General features: G+C 38.5%; 1 protein-coding gene across 7 annotated transcripts in view; it reads right to left on the minus strand.

The window, feature by feature from the left end:
* The window catches only part of LOC107291895 (sodium channel protein type 8 subunit alpha), a 74,689-nt gene that overhangs the window by 30,680 nt on the left and 17,553 nt on the right, over positions 1 to 26,456 (minus strand). For 3 of the 7 annotated variants that reach the window (XM_029285039.1, XM_015820938.1, XM_029285038.1), the window contains exons 4-15: positions 24,836 to 24,964; positions 22,396 to 22,487; positions 14,897 to 15,118; positions 13,875 to 13,938; positions 11,951 to 12,092; positions 10,820 to 11,026; positions 8,136 to 8,423; positions 6,897 to 7,256; positions 3,925 to 4,060; positions 3,268 to 3,506; positions 2,171 to 2,344; positions 721 to 1,077 (exon numbers count right to left, since the gene is read on the minus strand). In XM_029285039.1, the coding sequence (XP_029140872.1) occupies positions 721 to 1,077; positions 2,171 to 2,344; positions 3,268 to 3,506; positions 3,925 to 4,060; positions 6,897 to 7,256; positions 8,136 to 8,423; positions 10,820 to 11,026; positions 11,951 to 12,092; positions 13,875 to 13,938; positions 14,897 to 15,118; positions 22,396 to 22,487; positions 24,836 to 24,964 (2,410 nt within the window). Of the gene's footprint in view, positions 1 to 720; positions 1,078 to 2,170; positions 2,345 to 3,267; positions 3,507 to 3,924; positions 4,061 to 6,851; positions 7,257 to 8,135; positions 8,424 to 10,819; positions 11,027 to 11,950; positions 12,093 to 13,874; positions 13,939 to 14,896; positions 15,119 to 22,395; positions 22,488 to 22,634; positions 22,727 to 24,835; positions 24,965 to 26,456 lie in introns of all 7 variants that reach the window. The other 4 variants (XM_015820940.1, XM_015820939.1, XM_015820936.1 and 1 more) reach the window with 3 other exon arrangements.

Genomic DNA, 26,456 nt, shown 5'->3' on the forward strand with positions numbered 1-26,456 from the left:
CATCTTTCCTGAAAAATAGTTCTGGAGAATGTGAAAGTTTGCACATTGTTTGTGAATGGGCCGGCTTAATTAAAATATTTAATATAGGAACAAATTTGTACAACTTGGAGGGGAAGAACAAAACAGGTAGAATAGTAAAATGCTCATTTTTTAAAAAAGACATGAACATTTTAAAAGTTGTATGCAGTTTGAAAAGATGGAACTCTTTTCAACATTCATATTTTTAAAATATGAATCACACTATGGGACCAATGTTATGGCAGAAGCATTCTGCTTGACATAAATAATACAAATTTTTTTCCTGCCCTTATGTCCTGCATTCCATACCATTTTATTAAGTAATATCACACACACACAGACAAACACAAACACATATATTTGGGCAACATTGCTAAGTCCATTATTACCCAAAACATCTTGCTAGTTCAGATTCAGCATTGGATTTAGCATTCATGCGCAGTAAGGACTCCAGTATCATAATAGTTTTTCTCTTCTGATGCCTTCTTTAGAAGCTTTTTAAAAAGTGGTTTAATCTGGGAGCTGTAATTTAAATTTCTCACAATATCCCAGAATAATGCTATTTTTGAGAAATGAATACCTACATGAGTAGCTCAGTACCATTATATAGGACCCCCAGACGTCTATCTTTAACGACAAATTGGATTATTACAAGATAGCCATTCACTTCCCACTTAAAAAGAACCATAGATATTTACTGACCACCAGATTTCCAATGACCATCACCATCATGAAGACAATAAGGCACATTGCCTGTCCTGCCACTTCCATACAGTCCCACATAGTTTCAATCCATTCTCCACATAGTACACGGAAGACGATAAGAAAAGAGTGGAAGAAGTCATGCATATGCCATCGTGGAAGAACACACTCAGGGTTGATTTTGCAGACACATTCCTTGTAGTTCTTGCCAAAAAGCTGCATCCCCACTACAGCAAATATGAAAACAATGATGGCCAGCACCAAGGTCAGGTTCCCCAAGGCACCCACTGAATTACCAATGATTTTTATCAGCATGTTCAGAGTTGGCCAGGATTTTGCCAGCTTGAAGACTCTCAGCTGCAAGATGAAGGAGAAAACACACATACTTAATGAAAGCAGGGGGGGGGTTTGACACGATAAAACAATACTTATAGAGAAATTAACTGATTGTCATTAATTAAACACTGGACAGGACATCTCTAGAGATAAAGAATTATAACTATGAATTTTCAGCTGGAAAGGCTCATTATGAAGCCTTTCAATCAGTCATTATCACTGTACATCGTGCCAAACATGAAAACATAATTTTTCAGGTTGGGAATATTTAATCCAGTCTTGAGATCCATTTGACTTTAAGGCGTGAGAATATTTTTACTCTTCCGGGAATATACTTCTATATATTACATATTCCTGTATAATACTATAAAAGCTATTTTAGCAGGCTGTAAAATTATTTTTTCTGTCAATTAATTCATCTCATTTTGATAAACAATATGGTTCTTTTTAATTATCCTTCTGAAATGTACATAATGCTAATAAATATAACAATAACACTCAAGAGGCAATCTGTTTTTTCACCACATTGTTTCTTTCCACTTCACCTTACTTTTCTGCTCCTATTCTCTGGATAATAGATAGAATTTTCTCCGATGGACACTCCTTTTCTATTAGTTTCAATTGCATGAATATTTATAGTGGCCCTCAGTTCATCCTCATAGGTGCTACTTGAGAAAGATCAGATACACTGATGTAAATGATGAAGACACATAGTTTGGGTAATCTTCAGTATCATAGCTGTACTACCTAAAGGCCTGAACTGGTTAGGGAGAATCATAACAATTATGTATTTCTTCATTATTCCACTGGATGAAAAAGACTTTCATCAGTTGGAAAGAGGACACTGCTGAAAGCAACCATGTTTATCTCATTCAACTATGGAAGATTTGAAATGGAGCAGTATAGTTACAGAAACCATAGACAGAAATCACAGAGACCCCAAGGAACTTTTTGTTGTTGCTGGATTAAAGCATTTCACAAATTTCAAACTCTTAAGCATCATTAGCATATGGTAATTTGTTTGCATGAAACCCAACAGCAATTTCTTATATTTATATCCAGATAAATATACATTTATAGCCAAGGTTCAATGTGTAAAATAAATAAGGAATACCAATCTGAAAGATCGCAGCACTGAAAGCCCCTCCACATCTGCTAGCATCAGTTCTAATAAACTGAGTGAGACAATAAATCCATCAAAAATGTTCCACCCTTCTTGAAAATAGTAGTAGGGATCCATTGCTATGAGCTTCAGGAACATTTCAGCTGTAAAAATTCCAGTAAAAACCTGAAAAGAAAGAGAATATTTAAACTGAATTAATGTGATAACACAACAATTATTTTTTTTCTAGAATTTGTTTCACCGCAAGAAATGTAGAGGAAATCTTCCAACTTTTCTCCTGGAAGCTGACTTGAGGTTTTAGGGATGAAGAAGAGAAGCACAGCTGATATTCAACCATCTCTCAAAAGTAAAATAAAATAATAAAAACAAAAGTAAAATAAACAGCAATACTGGGGACATTGATTTTTTTTTTTTAAATCATGTAGGGTTATTCCAGAAGCAGGATGAACTCTCTCCACCAAAAAAGCTGTAAATAATTTTGCTATAAATGTGCTTCTTAACGGCAAAACAAACTGGAAGAAATCCCTTGGTCATCTCGTATATTAAAAAAAATAAAATAAGTACAATCCTGGGCCTATCTCTATCTGATTTGATGAGTATTTAAAAATCACACAATGATCTCATTTAAAGGTGTGATGGTCCCAAAATAGCCCTGTGGGCAATAGTATGAAATGATTTTTGTGGAACCACACAAATCTTAATTTTCTGAATTTGTCTAACAAAATTCAACAGCTCTCTTCAGTCTGATGAAGAGGTTGTGAATAATTCAATCACTCTTCTACAATTACAAAATACTAATCAGACATCCTGGATTTGTGGTGGTAGTGGTGAAGGCGTTGGCCTAGAAACTAGAAGACCAATCCCATCTTAGGCATGAAAGCCAGATTGGACCAGTTACTCTCTCTCAGTCCACAACCCACCTCACATGGTTGTTGTTGTGGGGAAAATAGGGGTTGGAAGGAGTATTAGTATATTTGCTGCCTTTAATTACTTATAAAGTAATAACCGTAATAAAATCTAGTAAATAAATACTGTTCTTTAATAATTCCACCTGCCACTGGGAAATTTTTAATGCAAAAACTGCTTACCAGATTTCCTACAGCCAAGACATGCTCAAATTGTGGGGTCATGGGATGATGTTCCATTGCCATGAAAAGAGTATTTAGAACAATACAGATAGTAATGGCTAAATCCACAAAAGGATCCATGACAATCAGGTTGACAATCTCTTTTAACTTCACCCAGTGTGGGTGGCACTCCCAAATGAGGAAGGTGTTAGCAAATCTGTACCAGCAAGGGGGACATTTTCTTTGGGATTCTTCCAGTTCTGTATCATCACAACAAAATGAGGAAGAAGTTAACATGAATGAACACATAGTTTATTCAAAAATTCAAACTACTCAAAGAAACTTAATGCCAGAACTGAGTCATTCTTAATTTGTTGGCTCTGCTACCCCTAATTCAGATCTGTAAATTTATTCTTTTTGGATATTAAAAAAAGCCAAAACATCATGTTAAAAATGGGGCACAAAATACATATGCCTGATAAATAAAAAAATGTATATAAACTGAGACTTGGATGTCATTTAAACTTCGTAACTTTGTAAGGCCTGCATACTTTTAACGTTCACGTATTTATCATGATATTTTGCTCTGGTTGATTAAGTAACAGAAAAGGAAATAATCTTTGGAAATGTAGTGACCTTATGAACTTGTTGAAATGGATACATTCCTATTACACATACCTTCTACAAGAGTATTTGTTATGACTGTCATTATACTATTGGTTCTATCCTTTCTTCCATATGAAGCATTCAGTTGGTCCATTGACACCAGAAGTGACCCAGTGGCTTTCTTCTTAATCTCTACTTCTGTGGTTGCCTGCAAAATCCATTAATGTTCTTTAAAATGTTTTTCTTTAAATAGGCTTTTGACTGAAAAGAGAGAATTTGTTTTCTACTCCTCTATCAGATCTGGATTATATAGCAGATGTGACTTCCACTGTCAAAATTATCCTCCTGCTTCTTTTCTTGCTGCAGGGAAATCTTTTCCCCTGCAAGAATAAAAGCAATTAATGGGAAAACTTGGTTCATAAAAATTATCCATGAGGAAAGGTTAAAAAAATCTTCCTCTTTAGTTTTAGTCAAATTCAGACTCAGCAGTAACAAAAAAAAATTAGAATAATTTTTCAAATTGTACATACCTAGCTTAATCCTAAACATCACTAGATCATCATTTAGAGTGCAGTTTTGTATCTATGAAATTAAAGAAAATTAAGTGGGCATAAATAGAAACATAGAGTGATTGTATTGTTTGTGTTTGTCTACGGTTGATTCTAGTAGCAACTTAATTTTGACTGGTTCCTTCCATGTTTCTCTGTAATTAGAGACAAACACAACTATATTGTATTAAAAATAATTTGATTCGCTATCGCTTTAGGACAAACAAATTCATTATCTGTTGCTTATGATCTACATATGTTGCTATTTGGAAGCCACTATTTATCTGATGATAGTCAATATTCCCTAAATGGTTTCGCATATGTAGTGATTAGTTGAACAAAAGCACTGCTTGGGAAGTCCCTGTGCAAGGAAAATATCAGGAAACTGGTATGTAACATAGCAATATATCTCATAATGTTTTTCCATGCATCATGCTATTGTTAGCAACTTGTAATTTTTGCATGCTGTTAGAGAAATAAATTCTAGAACAACACAGTATAGTAACATGCTAACTAGGGGAAAGGGTGGGGACTAAACTGAAATTAATTAGGAAAGGCTTCAAACATTCTCAGGGAGAAATGATTTAATTTTGCTTGCAGGAATTAAAGATGTTTGGGATTTCATTTTTTGTGTTTTGGAAAAAAAGAGCTTGGAGTTCACAGACGAGAAACAAGACCGACGTTATGTACCTCATCCAAAGACAAAAGAAAGTTTTCTTAGTGTTTCTTCTGCCACTGGTGAAATTTTCACTTTAGTAGTAAAGTAGCTGTATTACTATAAATTGGAATTGGGGGGAAAAATGAAGCTTTAAGAAAGTAAGAGAGGATGTTGTATGGAAAAGTTGTCTTAGGAGACAAAATAAATCCCCTTCTTTCACTTTTCTAGTCCAGGTTGGGATTCCTGACTCATGTGCCAGCCTAAATTGCATCTGGATGTTAATAATGGTATTTATACCATTGATATAGGGATAATAACCCTATAAATTTGTATTAAAAGTTTATACCATTAAGGTTTGCTTTGTGACGGTGATGGATACAGTATATCTGATCTTTTACCTCTTCTTTGCTCTTTTTTATTTTTAAACATATATGTCAATGGGTTAAAATTTCATGACTGTAGCAGAAGCATACATTAAATAAATCTCCTAATATTTTCCCTATTCCACCGTTGTTAATATTAATATGTTCTGAATTCTTATTCTTTCTATTCACAAAGGAATGTGTGTGTTTTTAAATTAAGAATGAATAAATAATAAATAAGAGGGTTTTTTTTAAAAAAAATGGAGAATTCTGCTATTTTTTCCTCTTTAAACCAGCTATCTTAGGCAAAGCTTTCTTTCTTTTTAATAGCCAACATAATTTTGTGCCCTAGAAAAAACTATATTGATCATCTTTTAGAGGAGATTCTACAGTGTTCCAAATTACAAGAGCTACTATTATGTGGTGGAATGTGCACCTGTGCAGCAGCAGAGGAGGAATATTTTGCAAACTCAGAGCTGTCCCAGAAAGTGGCCAGATTAAGAGACTGCATAGTTCCGAGCTGGAAGGGGGAAGAGGTTCAGGGTAGCCCCACCCTAGAACCTCTCAAGTTATAGCTAGTAGGAGCAGTGCTTTTTTTCAAAAAAAAAAAAAAGGTGCCGGAACTCACACACATCATACAACCCGCCTTGCCTACCCTACAAAGTTCCATCCCAAAAAGGTTCCGGAACTCCATTCTGGGCGTTCTATGAGAAAAAAAGCCCTGAGTAGGAGAGAAGGTTATAACTTTAGCTTGGCAAGATTCTGTCCATTAGGTGAAAACCAGTAAAGAATTAAACTGGATTGGATCTTACTGGGATTCAGCCTGACATATTACGAGTGAAGAGCAACCTGCAGTCTCTTTATTTTCACTATGAGAAAATCATCTTTTTTTCTCAATACCCTGAAAATTCTGAAATAATGCCATTATTGATGGATTACAGAGCAGTGAAGGGAAGTTTTATTACATTTTATTTCAACCATCTTGCTTTTTAAACTACAAACTAAAGTTTCTTGAAAAAGGAAAGAAATAATTTGTGAGGAAAATATTACACAGAATTAATTCTATTTATACATGTGGGATTTAAAAATATCTCCTCTACCTCATTCATACCCAGATGTTTTTCTAGGTAATTTTCAGATAATTTCACATTTTTGATGTAACAAATAGCACATTTATCAGTATTATATTCTTTTTTTAAAAAAAAATAAAATCTTCCAAGCCATTATTTTCTTAGTGGTCCAAAGGAAGAGGAAGAAGAAAATGGGAATAGGTAGAAGAAAAAATAAGAATTAAAAGCAGAATAATTTGGAAAGAGGGTTCAGACGATCATATGTCAAACCAATTTCTAGTCATTCCATCAGGGATCCATTTGGCGGCATACAGGAATGCAGAAAGAAGGGCAGACCGCCATGCCTAGACTGTCTACTCACTGACTTCCTTACATTGTCATCAGTAGCTGCCTTATCTATTATCACCTCAGGCAGAAGACGCCCGCTGGGGATGTTAGAAGTTGGGCCACCGATCAGGGAGACCACACCATTACAGTCCACAGTGCTATTCCGCTTCACGTTCCGACGAATGCTGGGAAAAATGCGTGATGACCGGCTTCCTTGGCTATAACCACTGTAACCACTGTAGCTGCTTTTCCTGTCATAGCCTCGGATAGGGATGAAGAGTGAATCCCTCCTGCCCTCGCTCTCTTCCACTGTGCTGTGCTCATCATCGGCAAATTCATTCTCTGACCCAGGATCCCGGAACCCTCTCTTGAAGCTGAAAAGACTGCTTTTGCTGTTGTGTCGAGAGAGATATGGGGATCCTGGAATGCTAAGCAGTGACTGAAAGGGAAAACAAAGAAGACGACAAAATTGGAATTGGGCAACAGAGGCAAAAATCCATAGAGTACCACTACTGAAGGAAATGACATCCTGGATTAAAAAAAAAAAGCTGGAAAGGAAATAAATTCTTCATGAAAATACTTCACAAATATACTAGAGGCAATTGGGCAATTATTTCAAATCAAATACATAATTTACATTTCACTTCTCTTGTCGTAGCTTGGTAGTCCCATTTACTCCTTGGACTTGGCAGATTACAGGTGGTCCTTGATTTATGACCACAATTGAGCCCAAATTTCCTGTGGTTAAGTGAGAGTTGTCAAGTGAATTTTGCCCAATTTTACAACCTTTCTTGCCACAGTTGTTAAGTGAATCACTGCAGTTGTTAAATTGGTAAAGCGATTGTTAAGTGAATCTGGCTTCCCCATTCACTTTGCTTGTCAGAAGGTCACAAAAGGTAATCACATGACCCCAGGACACTGCAACCGTCATAAATATGAGTCAGTTGGCAAGCAGTTGTCTGAATTTTGATCACATGACCATGGGGATGCTGCAATGGTCATAAGTGTGAAAAATGGTCTTAAGTCATTTTTTTCAGAGCCATTGTAACTTCGAACAGTCACTAAATGTAAGCCGAGGACTACCTGTAGTAGCTGCGAAGCTTAAGCAAGGTGGCGAAGGAACAGAAGCAAGGCCTTCATTGTATCAAAGATTGCTGCATGCACAGAATCAAATTAAAACACTGATTATAAAAGGGGAACATGTTGCACAGCTATCTGAAAAGGTGGATAAAGACTCCAGTCCATCCTTCTCTCACACAGCCTTGGCACAATATAAAGTTTAGATTTGGAAATTTTGTTTATGGAACTGAGATTTTACCTGGTTCATAATGGAGAGTTTCCGGCCAAGCCTGTTGTCCGGCAAGCGGAAGATCTTCCTCCTCATTCCATCTTCTGATTCTGACTTAAATACTTTCTCAAGATCTCCCTTCTCCTCTCCTTCCGAGAGCTCCTTTTGCTTCCGCTTTTTCCTTCTGTTTCGTCTCTCCTTGGCACTCTTAGAGCTGAGCTTGGAGAACTCGGAAGAGGTGTGGGACATCCTTCCCCCACCATCTTCTTCTACACCATCTTCAGACACGGTCCCTGCTGAGGTAGCCATGGCTGCAGCCTTCGGAAAAAGAGAAATGTGAAGATGTTAAAATATGTATGTGTTTCACTTTGAGAGCGGGCAACTAAATTTCATTTTTGATGTGTGCCGTTGTGCCCACAGTAAAAAAAATGATAATAAAGGTTATCTTATCTTATCTTATCTTATCTTATCTTATCTTATCTTATCTTATCTATATGAATTTCTAAAGGTCAGGAAAGTGATCAACTAACACAGGATCAAGCAAGGAGTAGCATTCAGGAGAGTGAATCTGTTGGTAGATACATGGTATATTCAGCAGATCAGCACAAATCATGTCTCTTTCCAGTTTTTTAACCATAGTAATACAACACCCAAATAATGCTCCTATCACCATACATTATAATGCTGACATTAAAACAATGAGGTCACCAGGCATGGATTATGTGTGAAAAAGAGGAAAAAAAGATATATATATTTTTCTGCAAGGTAGAAGCCACCCTCCATATTTTTTCTCAGGGATAGGCCTACCCAGTCTAGCCACAAGGAGGCCATTTGAGATAATCTCACAGCTGACAAAGTTCACAGTGATTTACCTAATGCAAATAGGCCTATCTGAACTTGGGAGAAAACACTTTCCAGTCTTCAAACCTTGAGTGTGTCCACACGTAATACTAACTTCTATATAAGACACATCACAGATTATTTAGTTGACGGCAATTTTACATCACCTCCCCTTCTAACTAATATGCCAACCAACCATGTGATCTGTGGATAACCATTCCTTCACAACAAGAATACAGGGTGGCTTGATCAGAGTCAGAGGCTTTTCAGATAAAGTCTAGATCTTCTACAAGCACTGTAGTATTGGCCCAGCCCAAAGTTGGATGGTTTGTTTCATTGGTGTGAGTTAGCTAATAATCACACAAATGTGAGTGGGAACATATTCAAACTTTATTTCTATTCTGTGGCGCTCACACCAGGGACCAGATCAGTAATGGCAAACTTTGGGTTCTGTGTATCAAAAATTTAGAAAACCCCTAACTTGATTCCGCTGGCCTGTCGCATACAAACACAAGGGGAAAATATATATTCATTTATTTTAAACCATACAGTCTAGTCATGCGTGCTAATGTATAAAGAAATGTCAAATAATTACAAAAATAAAACACGAGTAAAACAAATTCCTTTCTAAAGAGTCTGGAGGCTGCACAAAAGTACACCTTATTCTTTTTAAGAATAGTTGTTGTCGGGTGTTGACGAACACTGCTATGTCACTCAAAATGTTAAGGTATGACACCTTTGACACATGTGTCATTGGTTCATCATCATTGGACTAGAGTGACAAAGCAAATGACCCCTACATACCCTCACAACAGGTGTATATGCCTTACAGATTACATCAGTGGTTTTGATTGGTTGAAGACATTTACTTCATAATGCATCTTAACTTTTGGTGGGCTCTTCTGTGTCTCTGGGCAGATTTCCTAAAATCCTCATGGAGGTGCCTAGTAACTATTCTAACTTTTTCCCTAGGAATTTCCAGCAGTTCTTTAGTGTGGTGCCATCAGAAGGATGGAGCTTGTGAAAAGCAGAGCAATAGCTATGCTACTACAGAAATAGTCTACTTTTGCAGGCCATAATTCAAATGGCGGTTAAGACTTTTTGCCTTAATTTCAGTAACAGACACAGTCTAGGTTCAGGCCATATTCCGAAACAAAATTTTGCACAGCATGTCATGTGAACAACATCACTGTGTTTTATCGGAGTCCGACTATGAACTGAATACTCTTCAACTTCCAATTCTGCATTGGTAAGGATAATGCTTCAGCATCACTTTTCTGTATTATTAGGATTACAGATAGTCCTCAACTTACAACAGTTCATTTAGTGACCATTCAAAGTAACAACAGCACTGAAAAAAGTGACTTATGACCATTTTTCACACTTATGACCGTTGCAGCATCCATATGGTCACATGATAAACATTCAGATGCTTGGCAACTGACTCGTATTTATGACGGTCGTAGTGTCCCAGAGTCATGTGATCACTTTTTGTGACTTTCTGACAAGCAAAGTCAATGGGGAAGCCAGATTCACTTAACAACCGTGTTACTAACTTAACAACTGCAGCGATTCACTTAACAACTGTGGCAAGAAAGATTGTAAAATGGAGCAAAACTCACTTAACAAATGTCTCACTTAGCAACAGAAATTTTGGGCTCAGTCATGGTCGTAAGTTGAGGACTACCTGTTGAGGAAACTTTCTGTATTATTGGGATTAGGGGCAAGAAATAACAAGTAACACCATTATGAAATAATGGGTGGAATTAAATGGTTCAGAATATTTGCATAGGTTTTAGATGGAAGCAAAATTTTGGTATTCATAGTTAACACCATTTTTTAAATAATGGGGTAGAAGAAAGAAAGAAAGAAACCTGGGCATCCTCCTGTTGCTTTTTCAGTTGTTCCAACATGGCCTTGAATTCTGCTTCCTTCCGCTCTGCCTCTTCCAATGTAGCCTGGTTTTGTTCTTCATAGGCCATAGCCACTACAGCCAAAATCAAGTTCACCAGGTAGAATGACCCAACAAAAATAACGAGGACAAAAAAGATCATGTAGGTTTTTCCTGCTGCTCGCAATGTCTGTAAAGAAGGGAGGGCAATTGTAAGATTTCCTGACCGCACCACCAAGTAAAAAAGAATTTATAGTGCACTGTTTCTTCCTCATTGCATAGATATCCCTAGTATTCCTGGTACATGGAATTAATGTTTTGCTTTGTCTACAAGTGACTTCTAAGATGTTGCATTTCAGTTTTACATATATCCTGCTCCTTCTCTAATGCATTCTGCTGCCCTGCCTCAATAAGAGACTGACCAGGAGTTTTATTTCTCACCGACCTTTCTGTTGGAAAAACCATTCATGATCTCTACCCACCAGAACTGATAATCTTTTCGAGAATGAAGCAGTCATACTGTATATGTCTCTATACCTCTCTCTACCAGAGCTGAAGTTTTGCAGCAGCTAATTCAAGTCACCATCATCACATCGATCTAATACGAACATTATTTTGTTGCCAATAACAGCAAGTGTCCTCTTCACTAACACCTGGCTAATACCATTTAATATTAATGTTTCCAACATTAGAAGTTCCTTTTGTCAAGCATCCATAAGCATTACATACAATTGCTTTACATTCTTCAAATTGTAAGTGATACATAGGGCAGGGCAGGGCAGGGCAAAGCAGGGCAGAGGTGTATAAACCCTAAAACCCAGATTGTGAACCAAGGAGCTCTTCTTGATGGAAAAATGGCCAGTTTCTTGCCATTTTGAGAGAAGAATCTCTGAACTTAGACTGCAAGCCTTGGATTTATATCTAGCCAAATCCCAAAACAGAGCCAAGAAAAATTCTGAAACTTCCCTCCTGCAATAGAGAAAAAACAGTTCTGGCTCCCACCTTCTTTACATTGTAAATCTAACCTTTGCAGACTCTGGACACTCAGTTCCAGCCATTAAATCATTGCCCATCCCCTGTTTTTAGGCAAGAAATCATGGATAGACATACTTACTAACTGATACAAGTTTTCCCAAAAGTCCTGAGTCATGAGGCGAAATAAGGCCAGGAAGGCCCAACTAAAAGTATCAAAACTGGTATAGCCATAGTTTGGATTCCTCCCTGCTTTCATACACGTGTATCCCTCTGGGCATTGGCTGCAGACAAGATGGAAGGAGATGTTTCAGATTTGGGAGAGTAGAAAATATCCAACTCCAAAGGCAAAGAGTAACCATAGTCATTTTCACAGTTTCTCTTTTGACTATCGGTTTTGTGCTAAACTGATTGATATTACCAAATATCATTGGTAATATCAACATTATTTTTACTGACTCAACATTACTAGAATGATTTTTTCATCTAGGACAACCTTTCCCACTTGGGTTGTTTTTGATAAGTCCCAGATGTTGGTGTTCAACTCAACTGCAATTAATCAAATAAGAAAAGATTGTATATTCTATAGGCGAATATGCAAAAGTCATATTGTAGGGAACCAGAGAGATGACCTTAGGGAAATTATTCATAGAAGATTATAGTGGCATGTCCAAAATGGAAACAGGGAAAATATTAAGAGACTCATTTCTCCTGACTCCCTGGAGCAGGCATGTCAAACTCACGATGTCACGTGATGTCGCGTGACGTATCGTGACATTTTCCCCATTGCTGGCAATGGGATGGGCATGGTTTTGGCGTGATGCATCTGACCCGTGAGCCGGCAGTTTGACATGCCTGCCCTGGAGTATAAGAGCAAATGAAGGGAAAACACAACCAGACTTACAACAGGGAGCCACTTTGGCCTAATGGTTAAGACACCAGGTTAGAAACTAGGAGACTGTGAATTCTAGTCCTGCTTTAGGGATGGAAATAATCTGGATGACTTGGACCACTCACACTCTCTCATCTCACAGGATTGTTGTTGCGGGGAAAATAGGAAGAGGAAGGAATATTAAGTATACTTGCTGCCTTGAGTTTTATATAAAAATAATAAAGGTGGGATTAAAAAATCTACAATAAATTCTGTTTATTTTAGCCTAACGCAAAAAACTATAGCTTTAATCATCTTGTGAATTCTGATCTGGTCAACTTCAAAAGGCTGACACGTACAGTATATACTCATTGGTCACGGCAATCTTAATTCCTTCTGTACCAAGGCAATATGCCACCTCAGAGAAACAAGTAAATACAACTTTAGAACAAAAAACAAAATAAAATACCAATTGGACTGTGCTTGTCTGCATCAATATTTCACAAATATTCAAGAAAGAGCTAATTTGCAAAGCACCCCATTTAAGCAAAGTCTGGCAACTGGGAAGATTGCAACGTAAGATGACAGTATAATTACCAATAGTTATAGTACTCCATTGCTTTTGACTTGAGGCAATAAGTAATTAAGATTGAGTGAGCTTCCTATTCGCACATGAGGTCACAAATAAATGTAGGTGAAGAGAACAAGTGCAATTCCAATCCCAATCCCAATCCTGTACTTTAACAAGGCGGAGTTCATGCCTTACAAAGCTAATGGTGACAGATAGCAATAGCCATAGCACATAGACTTATATACCGCTTCACAGTGCTTTACAGCCCTCTCTAAGCGGTTTACAGAGTCGGCGTATTGCCCCCAACAATCTGGGTCCTCATTTTACCGACCTGGGAAGGATGGAAGGCTGAGTCAACCTTGACTCAGTAAGACTGCATTCTAACCACTGTGCCACCACGGGCACAGATAGTTTATTATTAATAAGCTTCCTATTAAAAAAAGAGGTTAATTTTTCAAACAGCCTAAGGTCCCTTAGCACTGGGTAGACAGATTGCTTTATAAATAAATCCATGTAAGTCTATATATGGATTAATCTATGTATGCTGACTTTTATTTTCCCATTAGTGAAGAAAGACTGGCTGTGGGGAAGAGCGAAGAAAGCTCAATTGAGCTGAAAACTTACCCTGCATCAGAACTGTTACCACATAACAATGGATCAAGAAACCCAGGTATTGTGTAAAAATTTGCTGGAGGAGATAAAGAAAAGCACATAAGAATAAGCATATTGAGGAAGAACACAGACATTTAGACCAAGTATACTTTTGATCTAAAGCTTCTTTAACTGGAATATTAGAAAGGATGCTACCTGATGCCTGTACTGTTATCTTTTAGCACCTCGCAAAGATCTTTTTTTTTTCTTGTACATTTTAGGAATTAAACCCTAGAGATTAGATATAATCTGCAAATTTAATTGGATGGAACTGGAGAATGGAGGAACATTGCTTGGAGTTGGAGTGAATTATCCTTGATTTTTCTTAGCATTTTATTTTCACATAATTTGCCTGGAAAACATTTGCTATTAAAAGGATTTAAATCACACCAAATAAATTAAAAAAAGGGCTAGCTTTTCAGACACCTCAGTGTCAAGAATTATTTGGAGTCTTTGCCATTTCATAAAGCAAGTGTGATTAGGAAGGGCACATGTCCACGATCATCTATGGCTGGCTGAATTATCCCGTTACCAGCCTGTAAATACCAAGCACTATTCTGACAGGAGATTTGTAATTTCATTTTCTAATGCCAGTTAAAATGTGTTTTGCCATTTTTTAAACCAGTCTAGGAATCCCAAGTATAAAGCCATCCCCAAAATCATTTATAAAGGCATTATTTGGTTTAAATCATTTTTAATAAACACATACACTTTGCCAAACCAAGGGAACAATGATGATAAAAGTAATACCCATAGTCAGTATGTTTAAAGGGATTAAGACTAATGGAACATCAAAGGAATTTTAACAATGGTAAGAAGACAATATGCAAATATAGCTTGTTAAGGAAAAGATATGCAAGTAGAGATCAAGGTGTGTACTTGCCATTCAAAGTACAGTAATTGTTGGCCTTAATCAAAGTATTCATGGGGTAGTCCAGTAAATATTACAGTTAATATAGACAGAGAAAATGATGGCAGCAAAAGGTAGCACCTACACATATTGTTGCTGTATTCTTCCCAATTAAATCCCTTGGTGCCATTTTCTAGATAGGTCTCATTGAGATCGATGGGCCAGATGACACATTTGTTTCTTAGATTCCCCATGAACAGCTGTAGCCCAATTAAAGCAAATACACTGAGGCAAAACACAGTCAAAATCATCACATCAGAGAGTTTCTTCACAGACTGGATCAGGGCTCCCACAATAGTCTTCAGACCTGGAAATAGGAAACAAACCAGTAATGATATTTATGTGGAAACATAGACCTAAGCACAAAACAACCTTTATAGGGTGCTCAGATTATAAGTAAAGACAAACAGAATGATCTGTAAGGACTGGCAAGATAAAAAGCAATCAATAAAAAATAAATGAATGGCATGGAAAAGAAAACGTAAGTTCGCCTAACTTTCAGTAAGTGGTGATGGATATACCTATCAGCACAATGGAATAATACACCAAAATTTCCTGACTCTTTGGAAAGTTGTTTTATTGTCCAAAGAAATCTATATTAATAGGGAGCAGGATGTCAAACAGGGAAGTTGGGTGGATTTATTAGAAGCTGCTACCAGATAAAAGATTCCCATCTTAATAAGTTGGTCAGATCAATGGTTAAAAAGGAAGCTAGGAAAGGAAGTTTCCCCCACCAAGGAGGATTTCTCTGGATAATAAAGCAGCATTGCCAGGAGTGAGAACTTTCTTACACAGTACGGTATTCAATTGTGCTGGTATGTACTTCCCCAGTCATTCACAGAAAATTATATGAATATCACCTTCACTTTCTTTTTTTCCAAGAAATCAGTGTCATGAATGCCAAGCATAGTGTTAATTTGCTTAAACAATGAAAAATGAAGGGTGAAAGAAGTTAACAAAGCATTCAGAGCTTACCTGCCCCCCCCAATCAATTTTCAGATGTCAGAGTCTTTTACACGTAAGCATGTATTCAGGATTCCAAATGAGACAAATTTCATCTCATTTTGAACTGAGACACTGTGTAATGGCTCAGAGAGCAAATCTTGGACAGATAGATAAGAACTGAAAATACCCTGCGAAAGAAGCCATCCTTTCACATTTATCTTTCTTAAACTATATGCAGAAGTTAAAGTCTCTGCACATAGACAGAAGCTAGTTATGTCATTTAGGAGAATTTGGCTTAAAAGCTCTTGGAGGAGTTTTTATTAGAACCACTGTGAAGAAAGAAAGATTCCCCCCCAAAAAAAGCCTTTGTTATCTTCTAATCACAGCAAATCAACGAATCAAAAAGACTTTTGATTCAGCTGATGCTCTTTTGGAAACCAGATCTTAAGTTGAGGCAGGGGGTTGGAAAAGGGTTTTTAGAGTTTTAAGCATCTACAGCACAAGACTTCAGGCACACATGCTCCTTACCCACTCAACCCCACTGCACAAAAATAATCTAAGAATAGGCCCAACATTTTGGTTCTAGGGTTGCCTTAAGAATGTACATCAAAAAAAATGATGCTATGCTACACTTTTGGCATGCCCAATGGGATGAAACATCTGATTTTAACTGAATGAACAGCATCATCTTGCAGAATGACAAAATTAATTGAGAGCTTATACAGATTTTTTTTCAACATGCTCCCAGCTACTGCTCCTCTTTCTGAAAGTTTAAGCAAGATTTCCAAGATACAGGAAAGTATATTGAAAATGTCAGAACAAATAAATTTCACATGCATGGAATAGCTAAGGTGATATATACTGTAATTTAAATAGGGAAGAGGCGGAGGGGGGAAAAAGAAGGGAAAACCAGGGCAGTTAGATAGGTGTGAGATAGATTAGAAGAACCTAATCAATTAACAACTGTAATCTGTTAAAAACTGGGAGTAGGTTATATGCTTTATCAGCACTCCTACTGCACTGTATTTTTGGATCAATCAATTACTGTATTGCAATCTTCTGCCCTCCAAATCTGTTGGGTTATAATAGATAACCTACCATATAGATTATTGTGATTATAGCCATGTGTCTTCCACAAGTGCATATTGCAAAGATGAAGGGGTTGTGCCTGGCTTTGAAACTTACTGTGCCCTTTAACATGATTACAATATAAGACATGACTATCAAGATCTCTACCTTAAACACATTCAGGAGAAATGATGATCTCACAGTAATAACCATATACTCAAGCACTGCTTGGGGTACTCCAGAACTGCATATGTGGACCAGCAAACTGCTATGCACTTTCTGGATTATTTGGTAATAGTGTTAGACACATTTATTTTTAAAAGGCTGCACTGATTTTTGCATTTTCATATTTAATAATGGATAAGTTACTTGACTGAGTAAATCAGGCATGTTACTACTAAATTTATTGTCCAAAATGCACTTTTTTTGCATTTTTAGTTGTGTTTTTATGTTTTTATATTTGGTGAGCATAGGATTTAAAAGCAAATCACCCATCTTGAGGGTTTGTTAAGGTTCTTTGACAATTCCAAGTGTTCCAGGATGAATTCAGATTCTCTCTCTCTCTCTCTCTCTCTCTCTCTCTCTCTCTCTCTCTCTCTCTCTCTCTCTCTCTGTGTGTGTGTGTGTGTGTGTGTGTGTGTGTTTGAGTGTTCACGCACATGCTTGTACATGTATCTATGCAGGCACAAACATGGAGGTTAGCATGGGGCTGGTGTCTGCAGCTGTTTGCGCATGCTCTGCTAGCCCAGGTGGTTTGTGTGGCCTGTTTGCGCATGCGCGTGGCACCAGCACATGCAGCATGCACGAACGGGGCTGCTAGTGCTGCTCCAGTGTGCATGGCCCTATGCGTGCACACACGCACGCACACCAATTTTGAAGCTGCTCTCCTTCCTTCTGGTCCACGAGCCTGGAAAGGTTGGAGACCTCTGCTATAAGCCATGTCTTTTAATTTATTTGTTTTAATTTATTTGCACATTTAATTCATATACACATTTATTTTAATTTATGGACATTAACATTTATTCTAATTTATAATTTACTATGCATGAATTATGCACAGTAATGAGCCTAATTTATTAATTTCTCACTTTATTTCAAGCATTTTTGGACATGTTTATTATTCCCAGTTCTTCATTTCATATTTATTTCCTGATTCAAAGTCTATTTTCACAATTTCCCTCGGCTGTAATTGATATTAATATTTCCAGATTGTTGCTTTCAAGAATTCCCAAAGCTCTCCACTTAGAAGGATTTGGGAGGGTGCTGCTCATTCTGATGTATTCTGCTTTAAGCTTGTAATTTTTTTTGCAAGTGTTCCTTTGATAAGTAACAACAAACGACCCTTCCAGAGCCCAATGCTGCTTTGACATAGGGAGCTGCATTCTGCATGCATTCCTTTCATAACTGTTGAGACCAACAGTATCCCCACTATGCCTGTTGTTGGAATTTTAAAAATCACATATTCCTTATTATATCTTGTTTGGGCTACTGTGACAAACCCAAAGTAAGTGTAAGGGATGCCTTTGAAACTGCAGCTGCAAGCATATGGACTACTGCCACTTTTTTTTACATTTGTTGGGAAGGCAATCATTTGTACTCATCGTTTTGCTTTTCTTAAGTTGGTTTTGTTCCAGTAGATGTTCTTGTCCCTGATTTACTGATGCAATTTTAATTATTGTGCTTTTACTATGCACCTTTATAATTTAATTAAAATATGTCTTTTACACATATTTACACCGTTACCTGCTTTGGGAACTTTATTTTCACTAGGAAAATTGGAGTAGATAATTTTAACAAAATGAATAACGAATAGCCATATGTGACTGTGCCATCATTCGTGAAATGGATCTAAGAACTTAATTGCAAAAATGGCTTTACTATTACGAATATATATGTGAGATAAGATGCAGTGGAGCCATTTAAATGTTGTAGTATCAGACTAAAAACCCAGAAACTGTGAATTTTAGCACCTCCTTCATCACAAAGCCAGCTGGGCAGTGGTGGGATTCAGCCGGTTTGCACCACTTCGGCAGAACCGGTAGCTAATTTTTTGTTGCCCAGGCCCAGAATGGACTTCTCGAAGCGGCATCCACACAGAGAACCGGTTGTTCACATATTTGAATCCCACCACTGCAGCTGGGTGATTTCAGGCCTGTCACTTGTGCAAGCAAGACAGGGATAAGCAATTCACTTATACCTCTCTTGAGTTATCCTGTGTTGAATTGTCCCATGGCCATGGCGAGTTGGCCCATTTCAGCCCCCAGAAAGCAGGCAAGGGAAACCACTTCCAAAATCTTGCCAAGAAAACTGCAGGGACTTGTCCAGGAAGTCACCAGGAATCAAAAACTGACTTGTGACTTGAAGGCACAATTTTAAAAAAATGTGCCTTCAAGTCACAAGTCTTGCAGGGCAGAACTCTCTCTTGTGCTTCCTTTCTCAGAGATGTTTCTCCAGATACCATATCAGATATCAGTTTCTCCAGCTGTGACAACATTATATTTCCTGCTATTTGCTTGAAGTTAATCAACTGCATAATGGGTAAAAGTGGGTGGGGTGAAGTAAGTTTAGTACATTGGCCACTGATTTTGAACCTTGGGCTTGTTGTGTCAAAACTTCAGAAAATACCTAACTGGTCTCTACTGGTATATCACCACTTCCACCGAACAAAAGAGAAGCAATTCTCTATCTCCCCCTTATCTAGCCCTCCCCCCTAAACAGTGAGCGCGGCCGCACAGAAGTTGGGCCTGAAGTAGAGACTTCAGCATCAGGCCTAGCACTACCACCATCATCAAAAAGGCCACACACCACTTATCTTCAGGAGGTGTTCTCTCAACAGACCTCTACCCAGGGATGCTGTGGGTCACACGAGGCCTTCATTTTTGAAGTGGCTTTGGAGAAAGTTCTTTCACAACCTCTGCAGCTTTTGAAAACTGCACAAAAGTACACTCCATTGTCATGTGATTTTTTTCAGAGGTTCTGGATGTCCCATGAGAGCATGGCTCTTGCATGCAACTTCTGGTGGGTCCAGAGACCACACAAGAGCACGCCCCACTCTCATGCAGTCTCCGCAGCCTCCAAAAATTGCATGAAAAAAGTCCATACTTCTGAGAATTGTGATCAGGTGTTGATGAATGCTAATGTATCACCCAAAACATTATAGTGTGTCACTTTTGACACATAAGTCATAGGTTTGGCATCAATGAGCTAGGACAGTGGTAGCGAACCTATGGCACGCGTGCCAGAGGTGCACTCGGAGCTCTCTCTGTGGGCACATGCACTGTCGTCCCAGCCCCCTCCCCCATGGCCCCCTCCTCACCAGCAGCTCCCCCCAGAGGAGAGTTGCCCCCAGGCATGGCCTGCACAGAGCAGCGCAGCCAAGCACATGGCAGCAGGGACAAGACTCCACCCTCGCGCCCCGTCGTGCGTAGATGATGCTGCGGGGTGTGGGCAGAGGGCATGGCCGCCATGACACTGCTGGGCCGCCTGGGCGATCTGCTATGGCGGGCCGTGGAGATGGGTGGTCCTGCGGGCAGACGGGGTGGGGGCATAGCGGGGCAGGGTGGAGGGATGGAACGGGGGCAAAAGCGGAGCGGGCAGAGACGCAGGGTGATTTTTGGGCAGGCAAAATAGAATATGTGGCCCAATTTTAAGTGACAAGCGTAAGGGATATTTACTTATTTGGGCTCACATTTCATTTCAATCATTTATGATTTTGAATAGCAATATACAGTCTCCACATTGGATCTAAAATTTAAAATTATAAGCTCATTCAAATTGTCAGCCTATGTATTGTATCACTGCCTTCCTTGAGGATTGCTTCACCCATTAGAGGTGAATGCATCCTAAGAAAATGTCTTGTTTATCATGAATAAAATTGTGACGTGATGGGTTTTAATAACTAATGGAAATTTTAATTGAGAAGCCAATTTATGTATTTATGGAGTAATAAATACTCATGCCAAAGTTTCACTGTATATGTATATGTATATGTATATGTATATGTATATGTATATGTATATGTATATGTATATGTATATGTATATGTCATGGCCCCGTTGGAGCCCAAGTCTGAGAAGGAGGAGATGGAGCAGGGGCTGGTGTAGGGGAATGGAGCAGTCTCTATGGCTCAGGAGGAACGACCTGAGAATGAGGACGAAGCAGTCCTGGGTCCATTGGGCCTCGAAAGAGTAGGCAGGAAGGAAGAGAGGGCTCAGGCTGAGCAAGGAAGGGGGCAGGAGACAGAAAGGGCAGGCAGCAGAGCAGAGGAACTCAGGAACTCTGGAGACGAGCAAATGCCTCCCCTGCCCGATCCCCGAGTGTGAAGATTGGAAAGAAGGCAGAGTCAGCGCAGGGCGACATGACTACTTGGGAGGAGGGCGCCTCTCCCCTCCCCATGAGTTCACCTGGGGAATAATATTTAAGGAGACGCCATGTTTGTTTTAGGATTACACTCCCTTGGCTTTGCCTGCTTTTGCCTTGCTTTAAGAACTGCTTTTGCCCTGCGTGTCAAAGACTGCTTTTGCCTTGCTGTGAGGACTGCTTGTGGCTTGCTTTAGCCCTGAAGATTCCCCCTTCAGACTTGCCTCGCCTTGGACCCCCTCTTGTTTTGAGAAGTGCTCTTTGCATTTTGGTTTGAACTGTGCCCTTGTTTGTGAACTGCATTTGTCTTTTGTTTCACTGGGCCCCTTTCAGAAAACTGCTCCTTGGTCTTGGACCCATGCCTTGCACTGAGAACTGCCCTGGCTTTCTGTCCGGACTTTTGCCTTATGGACTTGTCAAGTAATTAAGAGCTGTTGTTTGGGGGAGTGAGGGTGGAGCCTGACTGGTCAGTGGAGGGTCATTTGTTAACCTTTTCCAGGAGCAATAAAGAACTCTCTGGAGGCCTGCCCAGTATGGCCTATCTGGGTCATAACAGTATATTTATATATGTATGGGCTGTTGGTTTGATGTTCGGGCTTGGTAATTAGGCTGCAAACATTTCATCTCCATTTGGGGGGACATCTTCAGTGCGAAATACCAGAAGCAACATTTGAAACAAACCAAACACAATTCAAACCGTACTGAATATGTCCCCCCCCCCCCCCGAACCCTAGACAAACCATTCGCAGCCTAATTACCCAGCCCAGAGATCGAACAAACAGCCTGGCAGTAAAAAAATGACAATAAAGGTTATCTTATGTTATCTTTTATGTTATCTTTTATGTTATCTTTTATGTTATCTTTTATGTTATCTTTTATGTTATCTTTTATGTTATCTTTTATGTTATCTTATGTTACCTTACGTTACCTTACCTAATTGTAATAAAAAGATAATAGGAAAGCATAACTGTTAAGATCAATGCATCCAAACCCTTGAAACTATAAAGTTATTCTATTAGTGGAATTATAATCCCTTGTTTTGCAGCAGTGCTTTGAATGGATTGGTTGAGGATCAATCATACTATATTTTATGCTCATGCAAACCACAAGGCCTATCAGAAATGTGCCACAGCCATTTTTGAAATGTGACAAGGAAGGCAAAGGGAAGCGAAGGCAAATGTAAGACACGGTCATTCTTAGATCATTTCTCACCTGGAATGACAGAGATAGTTTTCAAAGCTCGGAGAACTCTGAAAGTTCTCAAGGCTGACACATTCCCAAGGTCCACAAACTCTGTGACATATCTGCAATGAGGGAGGTCACACACAAAAAAAGACACAGTGACAATAACACACACCAAAAGGGGAACGAGGAATAAAACAACAACTACAAACAGCAGTACATCACTCACAGGGAGCTGCAACCCAACACCTAACACCAAACTGCCTTACCTGGAATTACAGAAATAGTTTTCAAAGCTCTCAGTACCCTGAAGGTGCGCAGAGCTGAAACATTGCCTAGGTTTACAAACTCTGTTATATACCTGCAGAATTAAACCAGAGTTAATGGCACCATTGGGGTCACCTGCCTTGAAAAGAAGAGCGTAATCTTCAGTTGCAGAGAAACAACTTTCAAATGTAAAATGCTTTGAAGTGTTTAAAAAAGGAGAGAAGAAACAAAGATGTAAATAAGACAATTTTCAGTGTTTCAGTTATCACAGGTCAGCTAATTTAATAAGGATAATTTGACAAGGACATCTCTAATATGGGCTCAAATATGAACAGCTGACTATCTTCATCAGCTGTAAGAATCTGGCTGTGGAGAGAAGTAGAAGATAGAAAAAGAGGTGATCTAGCATCACAAAAATAATGACGGAAACTAACCAGGATAATAGCAATTAGAACATGATTTTTTTTAAAAAAAAACAACACCACCCATTTTCAATGGGCGGTGTGGAAAAAACAAAGTTCTAAACAGATTAGGGTGAGCATAATGTAACGAACATTGCTTCCAACTCTAGAGAAAATTGAGGTGAGGTAAGGATCAATTATTCAGGACACGTGGACCCCAAAAGCAGCCATAGTCATCTGTTGTATAAAAAAAATGACAAAGTATCTAACAATTTCTTTTTGTGGGATAAAAGAAATGGCATAAAAATGCATTAGTCTTTCAGATGATACGAGGTTATTTTTTTTTCTTTGGTTGTCCTTTATTTCTTGGAAGAGAACTGTAATGCAATAGATCAGCTTTACTAACAGCCTGTTCCTGTAAGAACACTTGCCCAGCAAACCAGCAATATGTGCCATACAGAAACTGAAGTACAGTGTAATAGTCTGCAAAGTTCTTGTTTGGTTGTGCTGGCCCTCTCATTATAGAGGGTGGGGGTTACAGGCAAATTCTGGAATACCTTACGTGGCTAAGGGATGTCAGCTGCAGACATGACATTTCTCTGATTCAGGTTTTTTTTTTAGGTCATCTCCCTAAAGTGGGAAAAGTGCCACTGTGGCATTCCATAGGAGTTATGATTTACCTTCTCTGACTGCTTTTCTCTTTCCTCACCTACGAGCATCACCTCAGCTCCACAGGAAAAAGTAACAAGACTGTCTCATGTTTTAAAGTCAAAGTCACAGTATACAGCTGCGAGGGCTAGGCTGACATTTGCTATCTCAGATTCCTCCTCCCCTGGCCCAAGAATCGGTAGAAAATTTAAGAGATGCCTGAATCTGAGCATTAGAACAGTTGACTATACAGGAGTCCTTTGCTTAGTGACTCTCTCATTTAGTTCACAGTCACGGCAGTGGTGGAAAAAGTAACTTTGTGTCCTATCCTCCCATTTACAACCTACCCAGATCTGTAACACAAAGGAAAGCCGAAATCAGATAAGCACTGTTGTGATTTCATTTAGCAACCATTTCACTTCACTACTGAGTTGCCAGTCCCAAATGTGGTTGCTAAACTAGGTGTATCTGTACACATCTGAGAAAATATTGGACTTTAAAGGGACATCACAAATTCCTGTACTGTGGGGAGCGGGGGAGTGCCACTGAACCAAGGAGACTTATTTCTGATCAACCCTATAGTGGATTTTACTGTAGAAGCTAAAATTAAGGCATCTATTCTTAAACATGATGTAAAGTATTAATTTCAGAAAAACCACAAATCAGTAGATTTAAAAAAACCCATTTCTACTACTGGCTAAATGCTGGGGTTAGCTAACATTAAAAAAGACTTTTACTTTTAAAAAATCCTGAAAGTTTGAATTTTTTCTTTGTGAATGCTGTATATACTTCAGTTAGAGTTAGTTCACCTAACCAAAAGTTAGCAATCTCATGGTCTGCATATATTTTGGACTACAACTCCCACATAAACCTGCTTAAGTATAGAAGATTATTGGAGTTGCTGACCAGAATATCTGGACAACATAGATTTTGATTCCTCATTTAATTAAGAGATACCCATATACAGTAAGTTGATCAAAATGAATCAACTAAATTATATTTATGTGTTATATAACATTTTAGCTATAACAGAATTCTTTCCTTTTTGCTTACTTCTTATATACTACAAAATTAAAAAGATATATATATATATATATATTCACTTATAGTTATATATGACTTCTGACAAGAATAACACTAATTGTGGCACTTACGCCATCATGATGACACTGAAGTCTAGCCAGTTCCATGCGTCACGAAGAAAAGTGAAACTATCTATGCAAAAGCCTCTTGCAATAATTTTCACAAGGGATTCAAATGTGTATATACCAGTGAATGTGTACCTGTTGAAAGTAAAGAATAATGATGAATAGTATTTATAATGAAGGAAGGTGAAATATATTTTACATCTTAAAAGGCAAGATTCTGAATACTTATTGACTGTATTGCCATATATCGCAGTGCTCTATCCCTTCCTGTTTGAAGACATCTATCATAGTGCCAGTCCCTAAGCAGACAGTAGTGGTATCTCTTAATGATTATAGACCAGTAGCTTTAACATCTGTTGTCATGAAATGTTTTGAGAGGCTGGTGTTGAACTATATTAAGGCTGTTAGTTAATACCATACCAATTTGCATGTAGGGGTAATAGATCAACTGATGATGCTATGTCTCTTGTTGTCCATATTGTATTGAATCACTTGGAACAACAGGGGACATATGCAAGGCTGTTATTTGTGGATTATAGCTCTGCCTTTAACACCATTCTACCCAATAGGTTGTTTTCTAAAATGTCCAATTTGGGTATAAATCAGAGGATTTGCTTGTGGATAAAGGATTTTCTGACAGGTAGGCCACAGTCAGTAAGGATGGGATCTCACCATTCCTCTACTCTGATCTTAAGCACAGGAGCCCCCCAGGGTTGTGTGCTAAGCCCCTTCCTTTATTCCTTGTATACGCATGACTGCACCCCACTGTATAACACCAACACAATTATTAAATTTGCAGACGATACAACAGTGGTGGGGCTCATTAATGAGAACAATGAGTCTGCTTACAGGAAGGAGGTACAAGGGCTGACATTGTGGTGTAATGAAAATAATCTTACACTTAACACCACAAAAACTAAAGAACTTATAATTGACTTTAGGAGGAAGAGAGATGTACATCTATCATTGTACATAAATGGTGAGGAGGTGGAGAGGGTGGGTAGTTTTAAATTTCTGGGCACTTATATTTCGGAGGACCTCTCATGGACTATGAATGCTAACATGCTTGTGAAGAAGGCACAGAAGAGGCTGTACTTCCTGAGAATGCTCAGGAAGATAAATTTATCTCAGCATCTACTCCTGTCCTACTATCACAGCACCATTGAGAGTGTCCTGACATACGGCATTCTTGCATGGTATGGGAGCAGCTCTGTAGTGGACAAAAAAGCTCTACAGAGGATTATTAAAACTGCCCAGAATATTATTGGACTCCAACTACCAGCCCTGGATAACATCTTCGAATCTCGTTGTTTGAGGAAGTTGCATAACATTCTCAGAGACTCTTCCCATCCTGCTTACAATCTTTTTGGACTGTTACCTTCTGGCAGAAGATGCAGAATAATTAAAACTCGGACCACACGTTTTCTGAATAGTTTTTATCCCAGAGCTGTAATTGCACTCAACAACAAACTAAAGGCCACCATCAGTGAACTGTTGGACAGCATTACTTGGTCTGTTGTGTGGATGTTGGGTGGTTTTAGGGGTGGGGATTGTGGTGGTGGGGAGTGTGTTTGGGGATTATGTGTGTGGGACTTGGTTTTTGGGTGTCAAGTAAATTTCGTTGTAT

Source organism: Protobothrops mucrosquamatus, unplaced genomic scaffold (genome assembly GCF_001527695.2).
Source record: "Protobothrops mucrosquamatus isolate PMUCROS unplaced genomic scaffold, P.Mucros_1.0 scaffold1218, whole genome shotgun sequence".
Lineage (NCBI taxonomy): Eukaryota > Metazoa > Chordata > Lepidosauria > Squamata > Viperidae > Protobothrops > Protobothrops mucrosquamatus.